This window comes from Ranitomeya imitator, chromosome 1, assembly GCF_032444005.1.
Source record: "Ranitomeya imitator isolate aRanImi1 chromosome 1, aRanImi1.pri, whole genome shotgun sequence".
Classification (NCBI taxonomy): Eukaryota; Metazoa; Chordata; class Amphibia; order Anura; family Dendrobatidae; genus Ranitomeya; species Ranitomeya imitator.
Window position 1 is genome coordinate 530,577,123 of NC_091282.1, and position 20,717 is coordinate 530,597,839.

General features: G+C 43.1%; 1 protein-coding gene across 2 annotated transcripts in view; it reads right to left on the reverse strand.

The window, feature by feature from the left end:
- Positions 1-5,465: 5,465 nt before the first annotated feature.
- POLR1E (RNA polymerase I subunit E) overlaps positions 5,466-20,717 on the reverse strand; it is a 57,414-nt gene continuing 42,162 nt past the window's right edge. For both annotated transcript variants that reach the window (XM_069767341.1, XM_069767350.1), the window contains 3 exons: positions 17,343-17,424; positions 6,485-6,616; positions 5,466-5,896 (listed from right to left, as the gene is read on the reverse strand). In XM_069767341.1, the coding sequence (XP_069623442.1) occupies positions 5,743-5,896; positions 6,485-6,616; positions 17,343-17,424 (368 nt within the window). In that variant the 3' untranslated portion in view covers positions 5,466-5,742. The remainder of the gene's footprint in view (positions 5,897-6,484; positions 6,617-17,342; positions 17,425-20,717) is intronic.

Genomic DNA, 20,717 nt, shown 5'->3' on the forward strand with positions numbered 1-20,717 from the left:
CATCTGCCTTTGCCAGATTTTAAGAATTCCACCCATTAATTCTTTTTTTGATGATATGATGGTTTTAGTTTTTCAATGGTTTAGGAGTGGTTTCAAACTCAACTTGTGCATGACATCGGGCCCACTAAGCTGAATCTGACAGACTGTCCTGATCTCTTTAATATGTTCAAGGATGTGAACGTGCATTTCCCTTGTTGTACGACCTACAAATATTTTGCCACAAGTGTATGTTAGATAACATATACAGTCCTGCAATTTCAAAAGAATGAGAATTGAAGACCAAATCGGTCCTATTAATTATTTTACTTTTACATGTACTGGAATTCGCACAATATCTCAAACTCCATGTGGGACAAGATGAATTAAAAATAAAAATATATTTTGGAGCAATATAATAACTGTATATTAAAGTCTCGCCAATGATTTTGGCTTTCTTGGCTACAATCCGAGGTCAACTTTTAAGTCTGAATCCTGTTTTAGAATAGACCAATACTGTTTGCAAATATCCATCTGGTTCTAGTGACCATGAGAATTTGTGATAGTTAAAATTATCTTATCTGTTGGTCTTCGATTTCTTTGCAGAAGTTATGGGTTGTTGCCAATCCATGGATTTGACCTCTTTGATGGCCATGATAATATTCTGTTTGTTTTTTTTTCAGCAAGATTGTCGAAATGTAGAGTAAAAGATCTTGTGCTTGTCTGTCAAATTCATCAGGTAAATCGCTGATGTGCTGGACTCATACAATTGTTCCTTTAGAATGGCCATACAGAGAATACATTGAATTAGCATGTAGAAAGCTATTCACACTGGTAGGTTTGCACTGAATAGTTGTATATAATGTGCCCATGTTGACCACTTAGTTTAAAAAATCAGTTCCAAATTGTTTAGTGTGACGAGTCAGACTGATATTGCAATTACTACTGTTAAGACAAAATAGAAAAAGTTTTAGTGGCTCATAAGTACTCTGCCACATGAAGAGCACATCATCTATAAAGCACATCCAATTGCTGACAGTTACCTGATCAGGGAAATCTTAAGACATTACTCGTTTTAATATCTATCTCAAGAATAAGTTTGCATGGATGGGACACACCTCACACCAATTGCCACACTTATGCATTACAAATTATATTTGGCCTATTTGGACAAATTCCAATAAGACCATCATTAATTTCTAATTAAGTTCTCACAGCTATAAGGTTTTTCCTTGGCATGAAAGTCCATGGCTGTGTTGGGTACACTTATAAAGTAATGCTACATCACATGCAATGAGGTACAAATCTGACTCCATGTTATTGTTGTCCAGTTCTTGCAGTACATCTCTTGAATTATGCATGTACGATGGAAAAATCCAAAATGCACGGTTGAAAATAATAGTCCATATAAAGACTAGCTCACAAACTGCCTCATCCAGAGATGATGGGGCTTCCCGTTGCACTAATACTGCGTCTATGAATATGCAGCTGGAAAGAAATGGTTGGAATGGTGGGACATTCCACCAGAAGCCCCTCCCAGATGGTCCTGGTAATGATCTTTTTACCTACTGTTTGATAAAGTTCTGAAAATATGGTTCGCGTCATACAAGTGTTTCATAGCATTTGATGTCATGTAGTTATATGTGTAAGAACAAAGTACTTCCAGCACTCATGTCACGGAACTTGATTGTTTTATTCAGAACCTGAAAGAGAGAGTGAGTTCTTAGATCTTATGCCGTTTCATTTCCACATGCACCACAATTCATGGAGGAGTGCTGATCACTATTTGGACTACTTATGTAGTTATTTGTGGGCTGATTGTTCATATTTTTGAATTTGTCAAAGAACAATGTTTCCACCTTTATTGGCTGGTTTAAATACTACTTCTTTGATTCGGATACGTTTTTTTAATTGAATGTTTCTGGCCAAATGATGGATTAACATACAGTCTTGAAGGTGTATTTGTCCATGTGACCATCCTACTGAGGCATATATCACGTTGGAATGTCTTGGTTTTTGATTGTTGAATCTCACTTCCCCATTTGAAGAATGAAAATCAACGCAAACTAAATATATTCTTCAATATATGCAGGTTGGATAATGTTAAAGGGAATCTGTCACCTCATCTTTCCCATATAAGCTGCGGTAACCCCCATTAGGGGATTATCTACAGCATTCTGTAATGCTGTAGATAAGCCCCTGATGTAACCTGAAAGATGAGAAAAAGAAGTTAGATTATACTCACCCAGGGGCGGTCCCGGTCCGGCGCCTCCCATCTTCGTGCGATGACGTCCTCTTCCTGGCTTCTGTTGCGGGTTCGGCGCAGGCGTACTGTTTTGCCCTGTTGAGGGCAAATCGAAGTACTGCAGTGCGCAGGCGCCGGGAAAGGTCCAAGAGGCCCAGCACCTGCGCACTGCAGTACTTTACTCTGCCCTCAACAGGGCAAAACAGTACGCCTGCGCCGGAGCCGCAACAGGAAGCGAGGAGGACGTCATCGTCTGAAGATGGGAGGCCCCGGACCACCCCTGGATGAGTATAATATAACTTGTTTTTCTTATCTCTCAGGTTACATCGGGGGCTTATCTACAGCATTACAGAATGCTGTAGATAAGCCCCTAATGGCAGTGGCCGCAGCTTATATGAGAAAAATGAAGTGACATTAAGATTGATCTTGTCTAGTATTGCTGACATTTCAAAATATGTGTGACGCTTAAAAGAGACAATTTGTCTCTCCTCTCTGTTGTGGAAATCCTTATAATAGTAGGATCTATGAAAAACAACAAGGTATTAAGTTGATAGTTGATAATTGATAACTGGATATAAGATCACACTAAAATCTGATAAGCCGAAGTGACGGGCAGTTGTCTTTACATCATTCTTCATTTTACATTATACTGTGCATCTTTCACAGTTTTGTTTTTGCGCTATTGTCTATACAATCATGGTAATTGATAGCTTGATCTTCTTTCATTTTTATTGCCTCTGGACACAACTTGTATCTATTATATGCTGACTTTTTTTTTACTTCTACATATTCTTACTCATTTTCAGGGCAACTTCTATTAATTCTTGTATTTCATATGCTATTATGAGTTCATTTGGGTCAGCATCTTTCATTTCTGACTTGCACTGCCTAATATAATATAAATATTAATAATAATCATATTAACCGTTATTACATATTAATTTACTTATACATATATACTCTTTTACTTACCTGTTTGGCAGTTCTGTCTATCTTTTAAACACTCATCTGTGCATTTAATATTTTATAAACTTTATTAAGAAACTGGTTTTGAAAATCTGTGGCAAAATGTAAAAATATAAACAACACCACAATGCTCCAACCTTAATTTAACCCCTTAACGACCGCCAATGCACCTTTTAATGGCGGCAGTTAAGGGTACTTATTTCTTAGTGCCACTTTTTAACGGCTTTTTCCCCAGCTTCGGAAATTCTCCAAAGTCTCTGCTACCGGGAGTAGCTGAGACCCCGGAGAACATTATTCTGGTCGGTTTGTACCGACACCAGTGTTGTGATCACTGTTATTCATGGAATAATGGCGACCGCAAAAAAAAAAAAAAAAAAAAGTCAGATTTCCCATTTAATTTCTCCCTTCTCTGATGTGATCTAACATCAGAGGAGAGAGAAATGAGGTTCCCCAAGCCACCCCGATGCCTCCGATGTGCTCTGGTGCCTCCTGCATGCCCCGGTGATATCTCCCGGCCATCGGCATCTTCTTCCAGGAAGAAAATCCGCCGAGATCTGTTGGCTGGCACCAATAGAAAATGTTTCCAATTGGTTCATTTTGATCACTGCGATAGACCCTATCACAGCGATCAACATAATAAAAAAAAAAAAATTGTAAATCAACCCCCCCTTTGTCATCCCCTTAGTTAAAAATAATAAAATCTAAAAATGTATTTATTTCCATTTTTCCATTAGGCTTAGGGTAGGGGTTATAGCAGGTGTTGGGATTAGGATGGAGGTGGTGCTGGAATTGGGGTTAGGCCCCTTTCACACATCAGTTTTTTGCCATCAGTCGCAATCCGTCGAATTTAAAAAAAAAAACGGATCCGGCCACTGAATGCAGAAAATTCAGTGCTTGAGCCCTGCCATGCGCCCAAACAGTGGCTTTCTCCCACATACGGGGTATCAGCAAACTCAGGAGAAATTGCACAACAAATTTAGTGGTCTATTTTCTCCTGATACCCTTGTGACAATAAAAAAAAATTGGTTCCAAAGTAAATTTTTTGTTAAAAAAGTAAAATGTTCATTTTTTCCTTTCCACATTGCTTTAGTTCTCGTGAAGCACCAGAAGGGTTAATAAACTTCTTGAACGTGGTTTTGAGCACCTTGAGGGGTGCAGTTTTTCAAATGTTGTCACTTTTGGGTATTTTCTGTAATATTTACTCTCCAAACTCACTTCAAATGTGATGTGGTCCCTAAAAAAACAGGTTTTGTAAATTTTGTTGGAAAAATGAGAAACTTTTAACCCTTATAAAAAAATATTGTATTTCCAAAATTGTGCTGATGGAAAGTAGACATGTGGGAAATGTTATTTATTAACTATTTTGTCTGACTCTGGTTTAAGGGCACAAAAATTAAAAGTTTGAAAATTGCAAAATTTTCAACATTTTTGCCAAATTTCCATTTTTTCATAAACAAACGCAGGTAATATTGAAGTCATTTTACCACTAACATGAAGTAAAATATGTCACGAAAAAATCTCAGAATCAGTGGGATCCGTTGAAGTGTTCCAGAGCTATAACCTCAAAGTGACAGTGGTCAGAATTATAAAATTGGCCTGGTCATTAAGTACCAAATTGTCTGTCACTAAGGGGTTAAGCTCATCAGCTTTATAATTTTTGTTTTCTTAAGCAACAGAAAAACTTTGTTGCTTAAATGACCCATGTGCATTATTGCTCTATTGCAGCCAACATAGTCACCTCTAGTACCATAAATAGTGTGTCACATGGACAACTTTCAAAACAATTTTCAATGATTTCCAGGTGCTTAAAAGGAGTGGTCCGAAAATATTCATTATATTTCTAAATTTCTATTTAATGTAAGAATCTGACGGCTTTTCAAATATATTTTACTCTACTCTAGATAATTGTTGTATTTCTTTTTTACCTACTTCCAGTTTGATATTTCATTTAACAATCCCTAGTTCATGCTTGAATATACAACAGCAAGGCCTCAGGGGGCAGAGCGCTGAGATCTCATCTTCCGACATCTCCATCTGCGCATGCGCCTCCCCCGACAGCCATTTTCCCGGAGTCCACCGCATAGTAAACCATGTAAGTGCGGGGGCTCTGGGCTTTCACAAAATGTCGGCAGAGCCCCTGCACCAACGAACACCCGCAGTGGCGCACATCCGAACATCCCCTCATCCCATCCTGCAGCAACGCTCCACTCTTGCCTCCTCCAGCAGTGACCCCGCTTCATCGCAGCCACCAGTCCCGGTAAGCAATACGACGCATGGATTGTAAGAAGCACCACCTTTTTATTTTAAAAAAAGTTTTTTTTTCCTATTTTTTGGGGGGATGGGGTGCGTCTTATAGACTGCAAAATATAGTAAGTCACATTAACATTTAAAAAAAAAAAAAAATAAAGCTACTTCTGGAGTATACAGTTTTTACTGGTCAGAGTAACACATACAAAGTGAAGATGACACTGAACAGCCGTCTTTTCCAGCTTAAATGAACATTCTGGCAATGTTAAATTACTTCCAAGATTTGTGACAAGTCTAATAGATGTTTTCTACAGCGCCTTGCGTTTTCTCCCAGCTCCCGGCTTGTACACCGGCAGAGGTAGTTCCAACGTGCCCATTTTGTGCCCCTCGTCCATAGACAAGCTGGAGAACATTATTCTCTTGTTTATTCTCAGCCCCATGGCTTTAGCGATTTCAAGTATCCTAATGAAAACACAAGGAAACCACATACATGGTGATATTCTGCATGCTGGAGAAAATCAGATAACCCATTTTTATATTCCATGAAGTATTTAGCAATGCAAAGTCCTACATGTAGGTCTCACAAAGGAAAGAGCGCAGAATGCAGTAATGCAAATGTACTAATGGAAGCAAAGGTATACAGAATAAACCACTACTAAACATCTGCTTTAATCATACATACATGACTACCAATTTAAGGAATGTCATATCAGGGGTCATGATGGGTTTCAATAAAAAGGTAAATCCTCATTCTAATTCAGGGCATTGTATAGACTCATCAAGATAGGTACAGTATCAGTTCATCAAGCCAGAAGCATAAATTAATATCAAATCTGAATGAGTGGGTAAAACACAAATCAAGGGGGCTGTTTGCATTTCTATGTAGTCCAGTGACCACAAATGGCTAAGAGGATGAACAAGGGAAAATACTACAAGCTCTTAAGAAGTTCCTTTGTAGGGGAAGTAATACAGTCAAAGATGCTTTGTTAGGAGGCACTAGCTATGTGACTGGTTACATGTGTGCGTATACACACACTCACACCTTCATACCTGTTCTCGTTGAACTTTAGATCCCTCTGTAACAACGTCAAATCTACTTGAAAGTCAGAAATGTGCAATGCCAGGGCAAGGACATAGGATGCAATTTTACATTTCATTGTGGCAGATATGGAATTCTTTACACTAGAAAAGAAAAAGTCACATCATACAATTTGACAGCCCAGGACATAATATTTTGCAAAATTTCTTCTGATTACAGAGGAATTCCATCACATGACTTCATCAGTAGGCGAGGATGTCAAATCTACAGACACCCATCAGGACACATGCATGATCAGCGGATATAATGCAGGTGTCCTATACTAATGGATATGAAAAATGCACGACACCTGACCCACAGACGCCCAGTAAAGTATCTGGAGATGCAAAAGCGAGTGGAGCCAGAATACCACTTTAATGCAAATACATTCTAAAAAGGCAGTTTTAAAAAGAAAAAAAAAAGGACAATACATTTTGAGGTTTTCAAAGTAATAGATAGGTGCATATGCACAAATAATCTATTGCATAATAAACTTTGGTGTGCGCGAGGAAACCCATGTAAACACAGGGAGAGCATACAAACTTCATGCAAAAGTTGTCCTTTGTGGGATTTATGCCCACCATCTTAGGGCTGTAAGGCAACAGTGCTAACCAGTGAGCTACCATATATACGGCACATATTGGGAAGGGGTCAATCCTTAGTGTGACTTATCACCATTTGGATCAGAGGTGGTTCGTCTTTTTTCTTTTAACGTGTTTTTTTTTTTGTAACTAGCAATCATTTTAACACCAGGGTTTTTTGACAAACACATTGTGACACTATAGCTTTTATCTTCTACAGCCTCTATATATCACTGTACATAAAGTGCAGCAAGTGCTTCCAGTGAATGCATCCATGACACTGTTCTGATAGGATGGTCTGTAACCTTTATCTCTCTTCTCCTGACCTATCTTCTTAACAGATTTAGGCTATGTGCACACGTTCAGGATTTTTCACAGAAAATTCCTGAGAAAAACTGGACATTTTCTGCAAGAAATACGCAAGAAAACGGCATGCGTTTTTGCCATGATTTTACCGCAGTTTTGCCGCGTTTTTTTCCGGACACTTCTCAATGCATTTTCTAGTGGGAAATCCGCAAAAAAACGCAAAATTAATGAACATGCTGCGGTTTTTACCGCGATGCGTTTTTTCGCAGAAAAAAACACTTCATGTGCACAAAACATGCGGACTTCATTCTAAATGATGGGGTGCTTATTGTATGCGTTTTTTTTGCTGTTTTATAGCGTTTTTATCGGGAAAAGCCGCGAAAAAAACCACGAAAAAAACGCAACGTGTGCACACAGCCTTAGGCTATGTGCACACGTTCAGGTTATTCATGTTTTTTTTGCGGTAAAAACGCTATAAAAACTCATTAAAAACGCATACATTATGCATCCTATCATTTAGAATGCATTCTGCGTGTTTTGTGCACATCATGCCCATCCAGGATCCCAGCGCTGCAAAGCAACAGTACGAAATTTTTAATAGAACCCTACAGCAGAAATGACTGCCAAAAATAAGTGCATTTAAGGGGAACCTGTCAGCAGGGTTATGCATAGTAACCTATACACACTGTCAGGTCGGCAGAGTTACACTGATTAAAATGATACATAGGTTGATGAAATCCGTTTTGTGGTTGTTTTTTATTAATCTTTATTTTCGGTTTTGTGTAAGGCTGTGTGCCCACGTTGCATTTTTAATGTGTTTCTGCCACTTTTTTGCAGCAGCGGAAACGCTAAAACCGCTTAAAAAATGCATTCCCATGCAATCCACAGCATGTTCATTATTTCTGCGGAATCGAGGCGATTTCGCAGCCATAGGATTGTATTGAAATGCTCACTTTACGCACGTGGCTATGTCCACCATGCGTAAAGTGAGTGCATCATGTGCGGATGGTACCCGGGGTTCGGAGGAGAGGAGACTCCTTCAGGCCCTGGGATCCAAATTAATGTAAAAAAAAAAAAAAAGAATTAAAATAAAAAATATGGATATGCTTACCTTCTGATGGCCCCCGCAGTCCTCCCGTCTATCAGCGGTGCACGCGGCAGCTTCCGTTCCCAGGGATGCATTGTGCGAATCACCTGAGATGACCTCGCGGTCACGTGACTGCGACATCACAAAGTTCCTTCGCGCAAAGCATCCCTGTGAACAGAACGTACCGGGAGCGCCGCTGAGGAGATCGGGGGCCGTCAGAAGGTGAGAATAACCATATTTTTTATTATTTTTAACATTCTATCTTTTACTAATGATGCTGAATAGGCAGCATCAATAGTAAAAAGTTGGTCACACTTGTCAAGTACTATGTGTGACAAGTGTGATCAACCTCTCAATCACTTTTCTAAGCGATGCTTCATATCGCTTGGAAAACGCAAGCATTCTGCAAGCTAAAAATGCTTGCAAAATGCTTGTGTTTTGCGGAAAAACGCATGCGAATTCCGCATGCGTTTTACCCGCGGCAGGGAGTTGCGGAAATGCTACGGACATTTCCGCAGCATTTCTGCAAGGTGGGCACATAGCCTTAATGAGATTCTTGTGCCCTAAGGCAGGGTTCATGTATGTGGTGCTCTGATTAGATAGTCATAATGCAGACTGCTGACAGGTCACTGCTCCCTCACTGACCTGCCCCCTAGTTTACATAATGAATACCATCACACACTGAATAATAAAAAAAAAATAATACTTCTGCAGGCATAATCACATGTTTACGTGGCACTTAATACCTTTTTTTCAGAATTACTTGAGTGAGTCATATAGTCATTATAGTCTCTATAATGAGGCAGCAGAGTTACTCTGCACTCTGTCTGGCCTCTGTTCAGCGGAGTCCTTCTTTTCAGAGATACACAAAACTGTGTCCGACTGCACTTTTATGCAATCCTAAAAAAGCAGACAGCTGGATCATGGGTCCTATGCCATCCACAGTGCCCCCATCTGCCTCATTATCGGGAATCTTCTGCCAGAGGTTCCGTCTGAAACTGGCATTTCAGAGATTTACACAGAAATCCCGGTGTAAGCACTCAGTGCACTGGATAAATGTGCACCGAGCCTTACTGCAATCTTTGGGAGGCAGAAAAAAAAAACAGCAGGTGAAGAATCGGTTTTATTTTTTATGCCGTTCCTATTGCGGTATAAGCGATTACGCGACTATTCTTCGGGTCGGTGCAATTACAGCGATACCAAATTTATATAAGTTTTTTATATTTTGCGACTTTCACACACTGAAAACAGGATTTTTTTGTTGCTTACCGTAAAATCTGTTCCTCGGAGCCTTCATTGGGGGACACAGGAACCATGGGTGTATGCTGCTGCCACTAGGAGGCTGACACTATGAGGATAAAAAAGTTAGCTGCTCCTCTGCAGTGTATACCCCACCAACAGGAAGTAGGATATTCAGTTAGTGAAAAAGCAGTAGGAGAAGCAATATAACATAATAAACAGAGCTTTTCAACTTGGGAGGGTGCTGTGTCCCCCAATGAAGGCTCCGAGAAACAGATTTTACGGTAAGCAACCAAAAAATCCTGTTTTCTCTATCGCCTCATTGGGGGACACAGGAACCATGGGACGTCCCAAAGCAATCCCTGGGAAGGAACAGCAGAAAACTCCATTCAGGATGGAGAACTCACCGCTGCCGCCTGCAAGATCCTTCTACCTAGACTGGCATCTGCCGAAGCATAGGTATGGACTTTATAAAATTTGGCAAATGTGTGGAAGACCAGTTGCCGCTTTGCAAAGATGTAGGGCGGATGCCCCATGGTGTACCGCTCAGGAAGCGAACACTTCACGGGTAGAGTGAGCCTTAATCCCAGGAGGAGGCACTCTGTTAACCCGGTAAGCCTCCAGAATAGCAGTTCCGATCCAGCGACCAATCGTAGCCTTGGATGTCGGTAGGCCTCTATGCGCACCATCTGGAATGACAAACGGTCTGTCTTCCTAAAGGAGGAGTCCTATACAAATAGATCCTCACAGCCCTGACCAGGTCTAGCCTGATCAGCAAACGCTCCAGAGAATGAGTAGGAGCAGGACAAAAGGAGGGAAGGACAAACTCCTCATTGAAGTGAAAGGAGGTCACCACCCTGGGAAGAAAAGAAGGGAGAGGCCACAAAACCACCTTATCCTGTTGAAAAACCAAGAAAAGGGGGAGACAGGAAAGAGCCGCCAACTCCGAGACGCACCTAATGGAAGTGATGGCCACCAAAAAACGCCACCTTCCAGGACGGAACAGACTGTAAGGCCTGGTGGAGACGTTCAAAGGGAGAAACCCCACTGAGCCTCCGGAACGTGATTGAGGTCCCAGGGATCCACGGGAGTCTGGAACGGGAAGCCGCATGCGTCACTACCTTGAAGAAAAGTTCTGACCTGAGAACGGGAGGTTAAAGACTTCTGAAATATAATGGAAAGGACTGATACCTGGCCCTTTAGAGAACTAAGGGCAAGGCCAGCATCAAGTCCCACCTGGAGAAAGCCAACATGGAAGCAAGAGACAGGGTCAGTGGCGGAACGTAAATGGCACTCACACAAGTCAAAATAGGCTTTCCAGGTCCAGAAATAGACCCTGGAAGACAATGACTCCCTAGCCTGGATCATGGTAAGTATCACCTGATCAGAGAAACCAGACGCTCTCAGAAATCGTGGTTTCAACAGCAATGCTGTTAAATTGAGCGACCGAGAACTCTGGTGGCAGAACGGTCCTTTGGACAGAAGATCTGGCCTGTTTGGGAGCCTCCAGGGGGCGTTCGAGAGGAGATTGATGATCTCTGTGAACAAGAGCCTTCTGGGTCAATCCGGTGTGATCAGAGTGACGGGCACCTTCCCTGTATTGATCTTCATCAACAGATTGGGAAGAAGGAGAGGAAACAGATAGGGAAGTACGAATTGCGACCCAGGAATGGCCGAAGCATCGGCATCCACCACGAGAGGAACTGTGAACTGTGGAACCTTCCTAATCAGTCAGAATGCCATGAGATCCACGTCCGGAGTTCCCCATCAAAGGCAAATTTGATGGAAGACCTCCTGAAGCAGGGACCACGCTCCTGTCGTGAGGCCCTCGTGGCTGAGAGAAACAGTGGCCCAGTTGTCCACGCCGGGAAAATGCACTGCGGATATAGCCGGAACCATCATCTCTGTCTAGAGGAGGATCTTGGATACCTCCGCCATTGCCAAGAGACTCAGAGTCCCTCCCTGGTGACTGACGTATGCCACCGCCATGGCAATGGACGTTTGGACTCTGACTGAGAACTCAGAGAAGTCTTTCCCAGTGACGGAGGAACAGATGGATGGCCCTTATCTCAAGGATGTTGATCGGCAGAGAGGACTCTTGCTCCGACCAACGCCCTATACACTGACGGATGGCGAAAAACCACACCCCAGGCGGGAAGCTTGTGTCCGTCGACACCACCTGCCAATGGGCGGGAAGGAAGGACTGGCCCTGAAGAAAGGGAGGGGATGACAGCCACCAGCTGAGAGACCGTTTGACTACGGAGAGCCGAATCGGACGATCCAGAGAGAGCACTGACCTGTCCCACTGAAAAAGGATGGCCTGCTGAAGTGGTCTCGAATGGAATTGCGCAATTGGGATCGCTTCCGACGCTGCTACCATTTGTCCTAGAACCGTCATTGCTGAGCGGAAGGAAGGCAGACGAGGGCCTTGCAGAGAGCGAACTCCGTCCTGGAGAATTGCTCGCCTCTCCTCGTCGCGAGGCCCTAAGAAAAAAAACTCTCAACTGACAGGTGTCGAACAGCATGTCTAAGAAGACAAGGCGCTGAATCAGGACAAGGCAAGACTTTGTTCTGTTGACCAGGCACCCGAAACGGAACAGAGAGTCGAGGATGATGGTCAGACTCTCCTGGGCCTGAGAAAAAAACAGAGCCTTGATGAGAATGAGCACTAGGCCCCTGAACCTCAAAATGGCCATCAATGTCGCCATGATCTTGGTGAAGACCCTGGGAACAATTGCGAGACCGAACGGCAGAGCGACAAACTGGAAATGATTCTTCTGCACCACGAAATGCAGGAACCTCTAGAGTGCTGGGAAAATCAGAAACATGGAGATAGGCGTCTTGATATCTATGGAGCACAGGAATTCCTGCGGTTCCATGGAAGCGATTAGTGAACAGAGGGACTTCATCCTGAAATGCCACAGGCGGACCCTTCTGTTCACTGACTTCAGATCTAGGATGGGCCGAACCACACCACAATTCTTCGGCACTACAAACAGGTTTGAATAGAAACCTGTGAAGCGTTCCCGCTCTGAGACGGAAACGAAAACCCCCGAACTAAGAGAGGGATGGATGCAAAGAAACCTGGAAACAGAGGAGGATCTTTTGGAGGGCGGGATTTGGAGAAGCGATCCCGGGGCCACGAAGCGACCCCTAACTTGTATCCTGAGGATACCACCTCCTTGACCTAGGCGTTCTCCGCCGAGGCAAGCCCACACGTCCCTGAAAATTAGAAGACGCCTGCCCAACCTGGGAGAAATGCTGGGCTCTTGACACGAGTCGTACCGAGGAAGATCTGCCGGGTCTGGACCTGGTGGACCTACCATGGGAGTTTCGGGAATGCCCGGAAGGGGTGGGCTTGAAGGAAGCCCCCCCCCTTTTTTTTTTTTTTTTTTAAACCTGGTGAGTCTGCAGTTTGTACTGACCAGCAGAATCTTCTATCGCCGCAAAACGGCACAAAAGGACCAAAAGGAGCGCAACTGCCTTTTCAGGGGAGGCTGGCAAGGGTTGGGCAGAAGAAGGAGGTAACTCGTGCCCCTCCGTGGCATCCTTAATAATTTGATCCAGCATGGATCCAAACAGACGGGCCCCCTGGAAGGGGAGGCTGGAAATGGACTTCTTTGATGACAAGTCCGCCTGCCATGCCTTGAGTCAAATATTCTGCCGGATGGCCACCATATTGCTGGATGCCTGAGTTGCACAATACATGGCATTTAGGGAGGCAGATATCAAATATTTCCCTGCATAGGAAATCTGGTCCGCAAGGTCGGCTATTTCCCCCAGAGGTGTTCCGGCCAGGATGTCCTTACAAAGCCGTTTGGTCCCTCTAGCTATGGCCCTTGAGACCAAGGTAGAGGCAGAGGCCAGGTACAATGCAGGAGCAGCCACTTCAAAGGCTGACTTTGCCAGCGAGTCTATAAATCTATTATTGAAATCTTTGAGGGATGCTGCATTAGAAAGCGGGAGGACCATGTGGATGGGCAGTCTGGAGACTGGCGGGTCCACTGCCAGGGAAGCAGTCCAGTTAGCGGTGAGGTCAGGGGAGAAGGGATATAGAATGCCGAGACGCTTCCCTCTCTGAAAGCGTCTGGTAGGGTTCACCCTTTCCCTGGCAAGTATCTCCACATATTCACTGTGTGGGGCAAAGACCTTGGAAGTTGGTTTTGACCGTCTAAACGAAACCGCCTAATCTGCGGGTTCTGTAGAGGTATCCGTGATGGCTAAGGTCTGGTGACCAGGATATCTCTCCTGTTAGAGGCCTGTACTGAATCCAAGTCTGAATCATCCTCTGAAAAATGCGACCGAGGACGCCTCGCCTGACTCGGGAGAGGAAGATCTGGAAGCAGGATCTTGCCGTGCCAAACCAGAAGGCTAGATGGACTTAAAATGGCGCTCCTGTCTGGATCTTTTGCAGCTTGTGTTGAAAAGGGGTCGGAGAATCCTGTGACCCACTGGCAACGGCGGGAGCTGGAAGGGACAATCTGTCAAGCACGGACACCAGGGTCTGCGACACCCTGGTGTGGTCTGCTACAGACTGCGACAGAAAGGAATACCGACCAGGGATAGGGGTCTCGGGCTCACCCGGGGTAGGCAGGGACTCCTGGGCGATGGGAACAGTGGAGATGCTGCAGCCCTGACAGAGGGAAGAGGACTAACCTAAAGGGAGCCTGCCATTTCCCAGAGAGAGCACAAAGTGTCTGACAGGAGTAGAGGAGTAAGATGGAGCAGGAAGACGAGAATGGTAAGCAGACCTACTAAAGAATGCCAGAAGGTTAGGGGAACAGGAGAGATGCAGAGAGGAGTGCCAGACTGCTAAGCAGCGCTACTCACAGCAGGTGTCGTGTCCTGTAGTCTGCTCCCAGACTGTAGCTGCGACAGGCATCAGGGCGCAGGTCCAGGGCACCAGCAGGAAGATGGAGGCGGGGAACCCGGACGGTGAAGGCACACGCTGGTGGGAAAGGACCCGCCTCAGAGGTCGAAAGGGGGGCGGGAATAGCCACCGGATCAAGAGGAGACCGCTCTCCAGCCAGATGGCAGCGATCCCAGGACGATTCGGGCGACTGGGAGTAGTGGGCGGAGCTAGCCACCCTGCACAGGAATGGGTACAGACAGAATCGGGCAGGAGAAAAGCCCGCCCGGATGTTGAGAGGACGGAGCTAGCGTTGTAACTAGGCCCGAGAAAAGCCAGGACCTAGATTTGCAGCAAGTGACCGCCGAAGCATTGGGGGGTGGGGGGGTTTGCGGAGGCCTCAAAATGCCACAGTGGGATACCCGGTGCCCGACTACCATCGGAAAAGGCAGAGAAAGCTCCCAAACCTAAAAACCTCTGTAAAAATTACAGAACGGATGGCGTAAGGGGGGGCCGCAGGTATGAAAGAAATAAAGGATCTATCTTCTTCCTGACTTCGCCAGAACCTGGGGAGAAAGAAAAGTACCTCCCCGTTCAGCATGTCCGAAATCCTGTGATGTGGGACGTCCTCGTCTCCTCAGACCGACAGGCTCTGGTGGGCGAGTGGGTAGGGGGACGGAGGAAGGAACAGGTCCAGATCACCTGAACACGCTTCTGTGTTAGGGGCTGGGGTCCTGCCGGCTAGACGTATGAGGATACGGGGTGGCAGTACACGCCGTACTCAGTCTCTTTGTGGGAGTACAGGAGTGACTGTTCACCCTGTATACGTCCGTGGTACCCGAAAAGGAACAACGCACACTGAGGTAGATATGAATCTAATGAAAGACCCGTGTCCACCTCCTACTGACACTAAGCTAAACTGGATATTCTACTTCCTGTCGGTGGGGAGTACACTGCAGAGGAGGAACTAACTTTTTTATCTGCATAGTGTCAGCCTCCTAGTGGCGGCAGCATACACCCATGGTTCCTGTGTCTCCCAATGAGGCGATAGAGAAAGACTTTTTTTTGCAAAAAAAAAAATAGTTTCTGCATCACCATATTTTGGGAGCTATAATCTTTCCATATTTTGGCCCACAGAGTCATGTGGGGGCTTGTTTTTTGCAGGACGAGCTGACGTTTTGATTGGTACCATTTTCAGACATGACATTTTTTTGTTCGCTTTCTATTCGATTTTTGGGAGGCAGAATGAACAAAAACCAGCAATTCAAGATTTTATGTCATTCCACTTGTGGTTAAATTGATAAGGCAGCTTTATTCTTCGTGTCAGTACGATTACAGCGATACCTCATTGATATCGTTTTTTGGTGCTTTTACACAAAAACTATTTTATAGGGAAAAAAAATGTTTTTGCATCCCTTTATTCTGAGAACTATAACTTTTATTTTTCCGCTGATGGAGCTGTATGATGGCTTGTTTTTTGATGGACAAGATTACGTTTTCAGAGGTACCATTTTTATTTATAGTCATCTTTTTTATCACGTTTTATTTCACTTTTTGTTTGGCGGTATAATAAAGCATTATTTTCTGCCTTTTTATTTTTTTTATGGTTTACACTAAATGGGTTAACAAGTGGGACAGTTCCATAGGTCAGGTCATTCCAGACACGTCAATACCAAATAAATATCTGTACTTTTGTTGTTTGATTTTTTTTTCTTTCATGAAAATATTACAGTAATTACAGTATATTTAGATTTTTATCAATTTAATTTTTTTAAAAATATTTTTATAATTTTTTTTAAACTTCTTTATAACTTTTTTTTACTTTGTCTCACGCTGGGACTTTCATTTTTTGCAGGTTGATCGCTTTTACAGCATGAAGATGCAGCAGCATCCCTATGCTATGCAAACTGTCAGCTCTGCACTGACAGAGACAAGAATGTCGTCATCGAGTCACCATGGCAATGACAGCGACCCCACGTGACTTTGCGGGGTCTCCGATCCAAGGGCAGAGGGGCTGTCATCCCTCTGCCTGCTCCCGAAATGCTGCAAACAAGTTCAGTGGCAGCATTTAGGGGGTTAAATTGCCGGGAGCGATGCAGGACCGCTCCTGGCACTTAGTGTTGGGTGTAAGCTGTCAGAATCAGCTGACACTCGGTAGCGATCACGCACACACAGCCTGTCTGCGTGCAAAATCCCTGGGACACATCGAATAAGAACAAGGTCACAGGAACGTATGGATACGTCCAAGGTGGGATAGGGCTTAATAGTTCCCTTAGGTGACTTGAAGCTGTGATAGTCTGATCACATGGTAGTGCATCAGCATTGCTATGTATAGCAGAAATCACAATCTCCTATGAAAGTTGGCCAGAGGGTGGCATTCACAAGAGGCTCGTAATGACAGGCACAGGGGTCATCGAGATCACATTACGGGCATGCCTGATTCACGGGCACATATTAAATGCTACTGTCAGATGGGCAGCAGGCTTTCACAGGTTAATATCTGTGGGCAGAGCTCAGATGCATCAGCGGCTGTGAGGGACACAATGGCTGATGAAATCATGTGTGGGGAAAGATACAGGCTCAGCGTGTGAGCCTGCATTAAAGGCAGGGACATGAAAAGATGTAAATATATGTCAAAATTCATAAACTTGGTTAAAAAAATGTTTTATTATAAATTCCATTTAAATCTTTAGACCAAAAAAAGAAAATTGTTGATTAAAAGCCATTGGCAACATGATACTTTCTATATAATAGGAATAATGACTGACCTTTCATTCTTAAATACTGTGACAGTAAAATTCTTCAGGAAGTTGCCAATCATAACATTTGGACATTCCAGAGTAACAAGATCTAAACACAAGAAAATAACGAGGTTATAGTCCATCATTTATGTCACAAATGTATTTGCACAAGAAAACCTCCTTGAAGACTGTTTAACCCCTTAATGACCGCCAATACGTCTTTTAACTGACCTGAGATATAAGAGAATAGCCTCCCATACAGATGACAATCCAGTAGCTGTTGGTTGTACACTATAGCTGACAACTTGCTGTACCAGCCACGATCAGTAGTTGCACCATCTAAATCTGTTTAACCCCTTAGATGCTGCTGTCAATAGTGACTACATCATTATAAATGGTTAATAGAGTGTGGGGGCTTCTTCTTTGTCACAATTGGTGCCCTCAGATCATGATTTTCTTGTCCTGATGTTTGCGATGGCAATTCATGACCAAATAGCGGACTTAAGAGTCTGACGGCTGTAGTAATCTGTTTAGAAGTTAGCAACATTTAGGTGGTAAAAATACACATTTTCATTTCTGTCATACCACTTTGCATTAATTCCTGTAAAGCACCTGAAGGGTTAATAAACTACCTGACAGCAGTTTTCAATATGTTTAGGGTTGCTGTTTTTAAAATGGTATCACGTTTGTGGGTTTCCCAATATATGGGACCCCTAAAGTCACTTCAAACATGGATAAGTCCCTAAAAAAATAAATTTTGTAAATTTCTTTGAAAAAATGAAAAATTGCTGCTACATTTTTAAACCTCCTAAAATGCTAACAAAATAAAATAACATTTTACAAATGGTGCTGATGTAAAGCTGACATGTGGAAAATGTTATTTATTAATGGTCTGCTGTTGTATGACTATCTAGATTAAAGGGATAATCATTCAAATTTAGAAAATTGCTAATTTTTTAACATTTTTCTCAAATTTTTGATATTTTTTTATAAATAAACACAAAAAATGTTGAACAAAATTTACCATTATCATAAAGTATAATGTGTCACGAAAAAAACAATCTCAAAATCACTGGGATTTGTTGAAGCGTTGCAGAGTTATTACCACATAAAGTGACACTGGTCAGATTTCAAAAATTTGGCTCGGTCACTAAGGGGATAAAGCAATTTGTTACTAAAAGTTCCTGAGGCTTATTTTTGCTTTTGGGAAGCAGCATATAAATGGGTTATATTTTAATTTAACCAACAGATGTCTGTTTTTAATAATGTTTTTGCATCATTTATGCATGATCACAGTAAGAGCAATAACTATTTCTATGTGGAAATAACTTGATTAGTACTTGATTTGTAGGACAACTGTACCAAGTTGCGGTACAACTTGTTTTTGGATGGGATAAAAAAAAACATTTAATATTGCCATTTTTTTACTTGGCTGAAGGCTAAATATATTTATTTTTTTATTACTTAAACACAAGTCGCCACATTTTTATACAATGAGTTTTATTTATTTTTTAAATCAACTTCAGATCTCGTCATTTGATTAGACTGGGATTCTCTCACTGCTTTAATAATACAATGTAAGGTCCCTGTATTGTACTCTAATACTACTGCTTGTCAGCGTTTTACTGACAGCCATTCTATTAGGCCCAGCCGCATGCTGGGCTATACAGGCTGGGTAACACGGGAGTACCAGCACGGCAGGGACGGGGGCCTTCAGCAGGCCCATGGCCTGGCATCCATGGGCCATCCATGGCATCCATGAGCATAGTAACATAGTAAGGCCAAAAAAAGACATTTGTCCATCCAGTTCAGCCTATATTCCATCATAATAAATCCCCAGATCTACGTCCTTCTACAGAACCTAATAATTGTATGATACAATATTGTTCTGCTCCAGGAAGACATCCAGGCCTCTCTTGAACCCCTCGACTGAGTTCGCCATCACCACCTCCTCAGGCAAGCAATTCCAGATTCTCACTGCCCTAACAGTAAAGAATCCTCTTCTATGTTGGTGGAAAAACCTTCTCTCCTCCAGACGCAAAGAATGCCCCCTTGTGCCCGTCACCTTCCTTGGTATAAACAGATCCTCAGCGAGATATTTGTATTGTCCCCTTATATACTTATACATGGTTATTAGATCGCCCCTCAGTCGTCTTTTTTCTAGACTAAATAATCCTAATTTCGCTAATCTATCTAGGTATTGTAGTTCTCCCATCCCCTTTATTAATTTTGTTGCCCTCCTTTGTACTCTCCCTAGTTCCATTATATCCTTCCTGAGCACTGGTGCCCAAAACTGGACACAGTACTCCATGTGCGGTCTAACTAGGGATTTGTACAGAGGCAGTATAATGCTCTCATCATGTGTATCCAGACCTCTTTTAATGCACCCCATGATCCTGTTTGCCTTGGCAGCTGCTGCCTGGCACTGGCTGCTCCAGGTAAGTTTATCATTAACTAGGATCCCCAAGTCCTTCTCCCTGTCAGATTTACCCAGTGGTTTCCTGTTCAGTGTGTAATGGTGATATTGATTCCTTCTTCCCATGTGTATAACCTTACATTTATCATTGTTAAACCTCATCTGCCACCATGGCAACCCATCAGCAACCTGTCATCGTGCTAGCGCTGGTCGCTGCTGTTAACACAGTTGCTGGATGTATAACATATGGTACATGGAGTATGAAGGGGCCAAGACAAAATACATGCCCATTTTCCCATACTAAACATAAAACAACTTATTATACTAGCTAATCAAACTAATCAGTGGAAAAAAATCCTATTGTGGACTGAAACCACTAAGCTTATGCTGCCTGCACTGCAAACTCTAATATATAATGGAGGTTGTTAATAGAAACTTTCTTGTTCATTGATATATTTTAAGTGTGGTGGTCTTGGCGCGTACACATAGCAATGGTGTAAGCAAATGCATGCACACTATGTCAATGGTACACCATAGTAGAGGGTAAAGGCGTGTGCACAACTATTGATGGTGCCAAGGTAGGTTCCCACACCATGTGAAACTTGAAGGAATCTGGCACTCAACTTAATGCTCGTGTGAATTTTTAATGTAGTACCCAAAACGTTTCGGTCCTATGTCAGGACCTTCATCAGTTAAGTACTAGTAGTGTAATTTTTGGTATTGGTGACAATGATGTCAGAGGGCACATCGTGATCTGCGTCTGTTAATGCGCAGATAATTTAGCAGACGCAGATCACGATGCGCCCTCTGACATCATTGTCACCAATACCAAAAATTACACTACTAGTACGTAACTGATGAAGGTCCTGACATAGGACCGAAACGTTTTGGGTACTACATTAAAAATTCACACGAGCATTAAGTTGAGTGCCAGGTTCTTTCTTTCATTGGTACACCATATACACCTATTAGAGTCCAATTGAAGA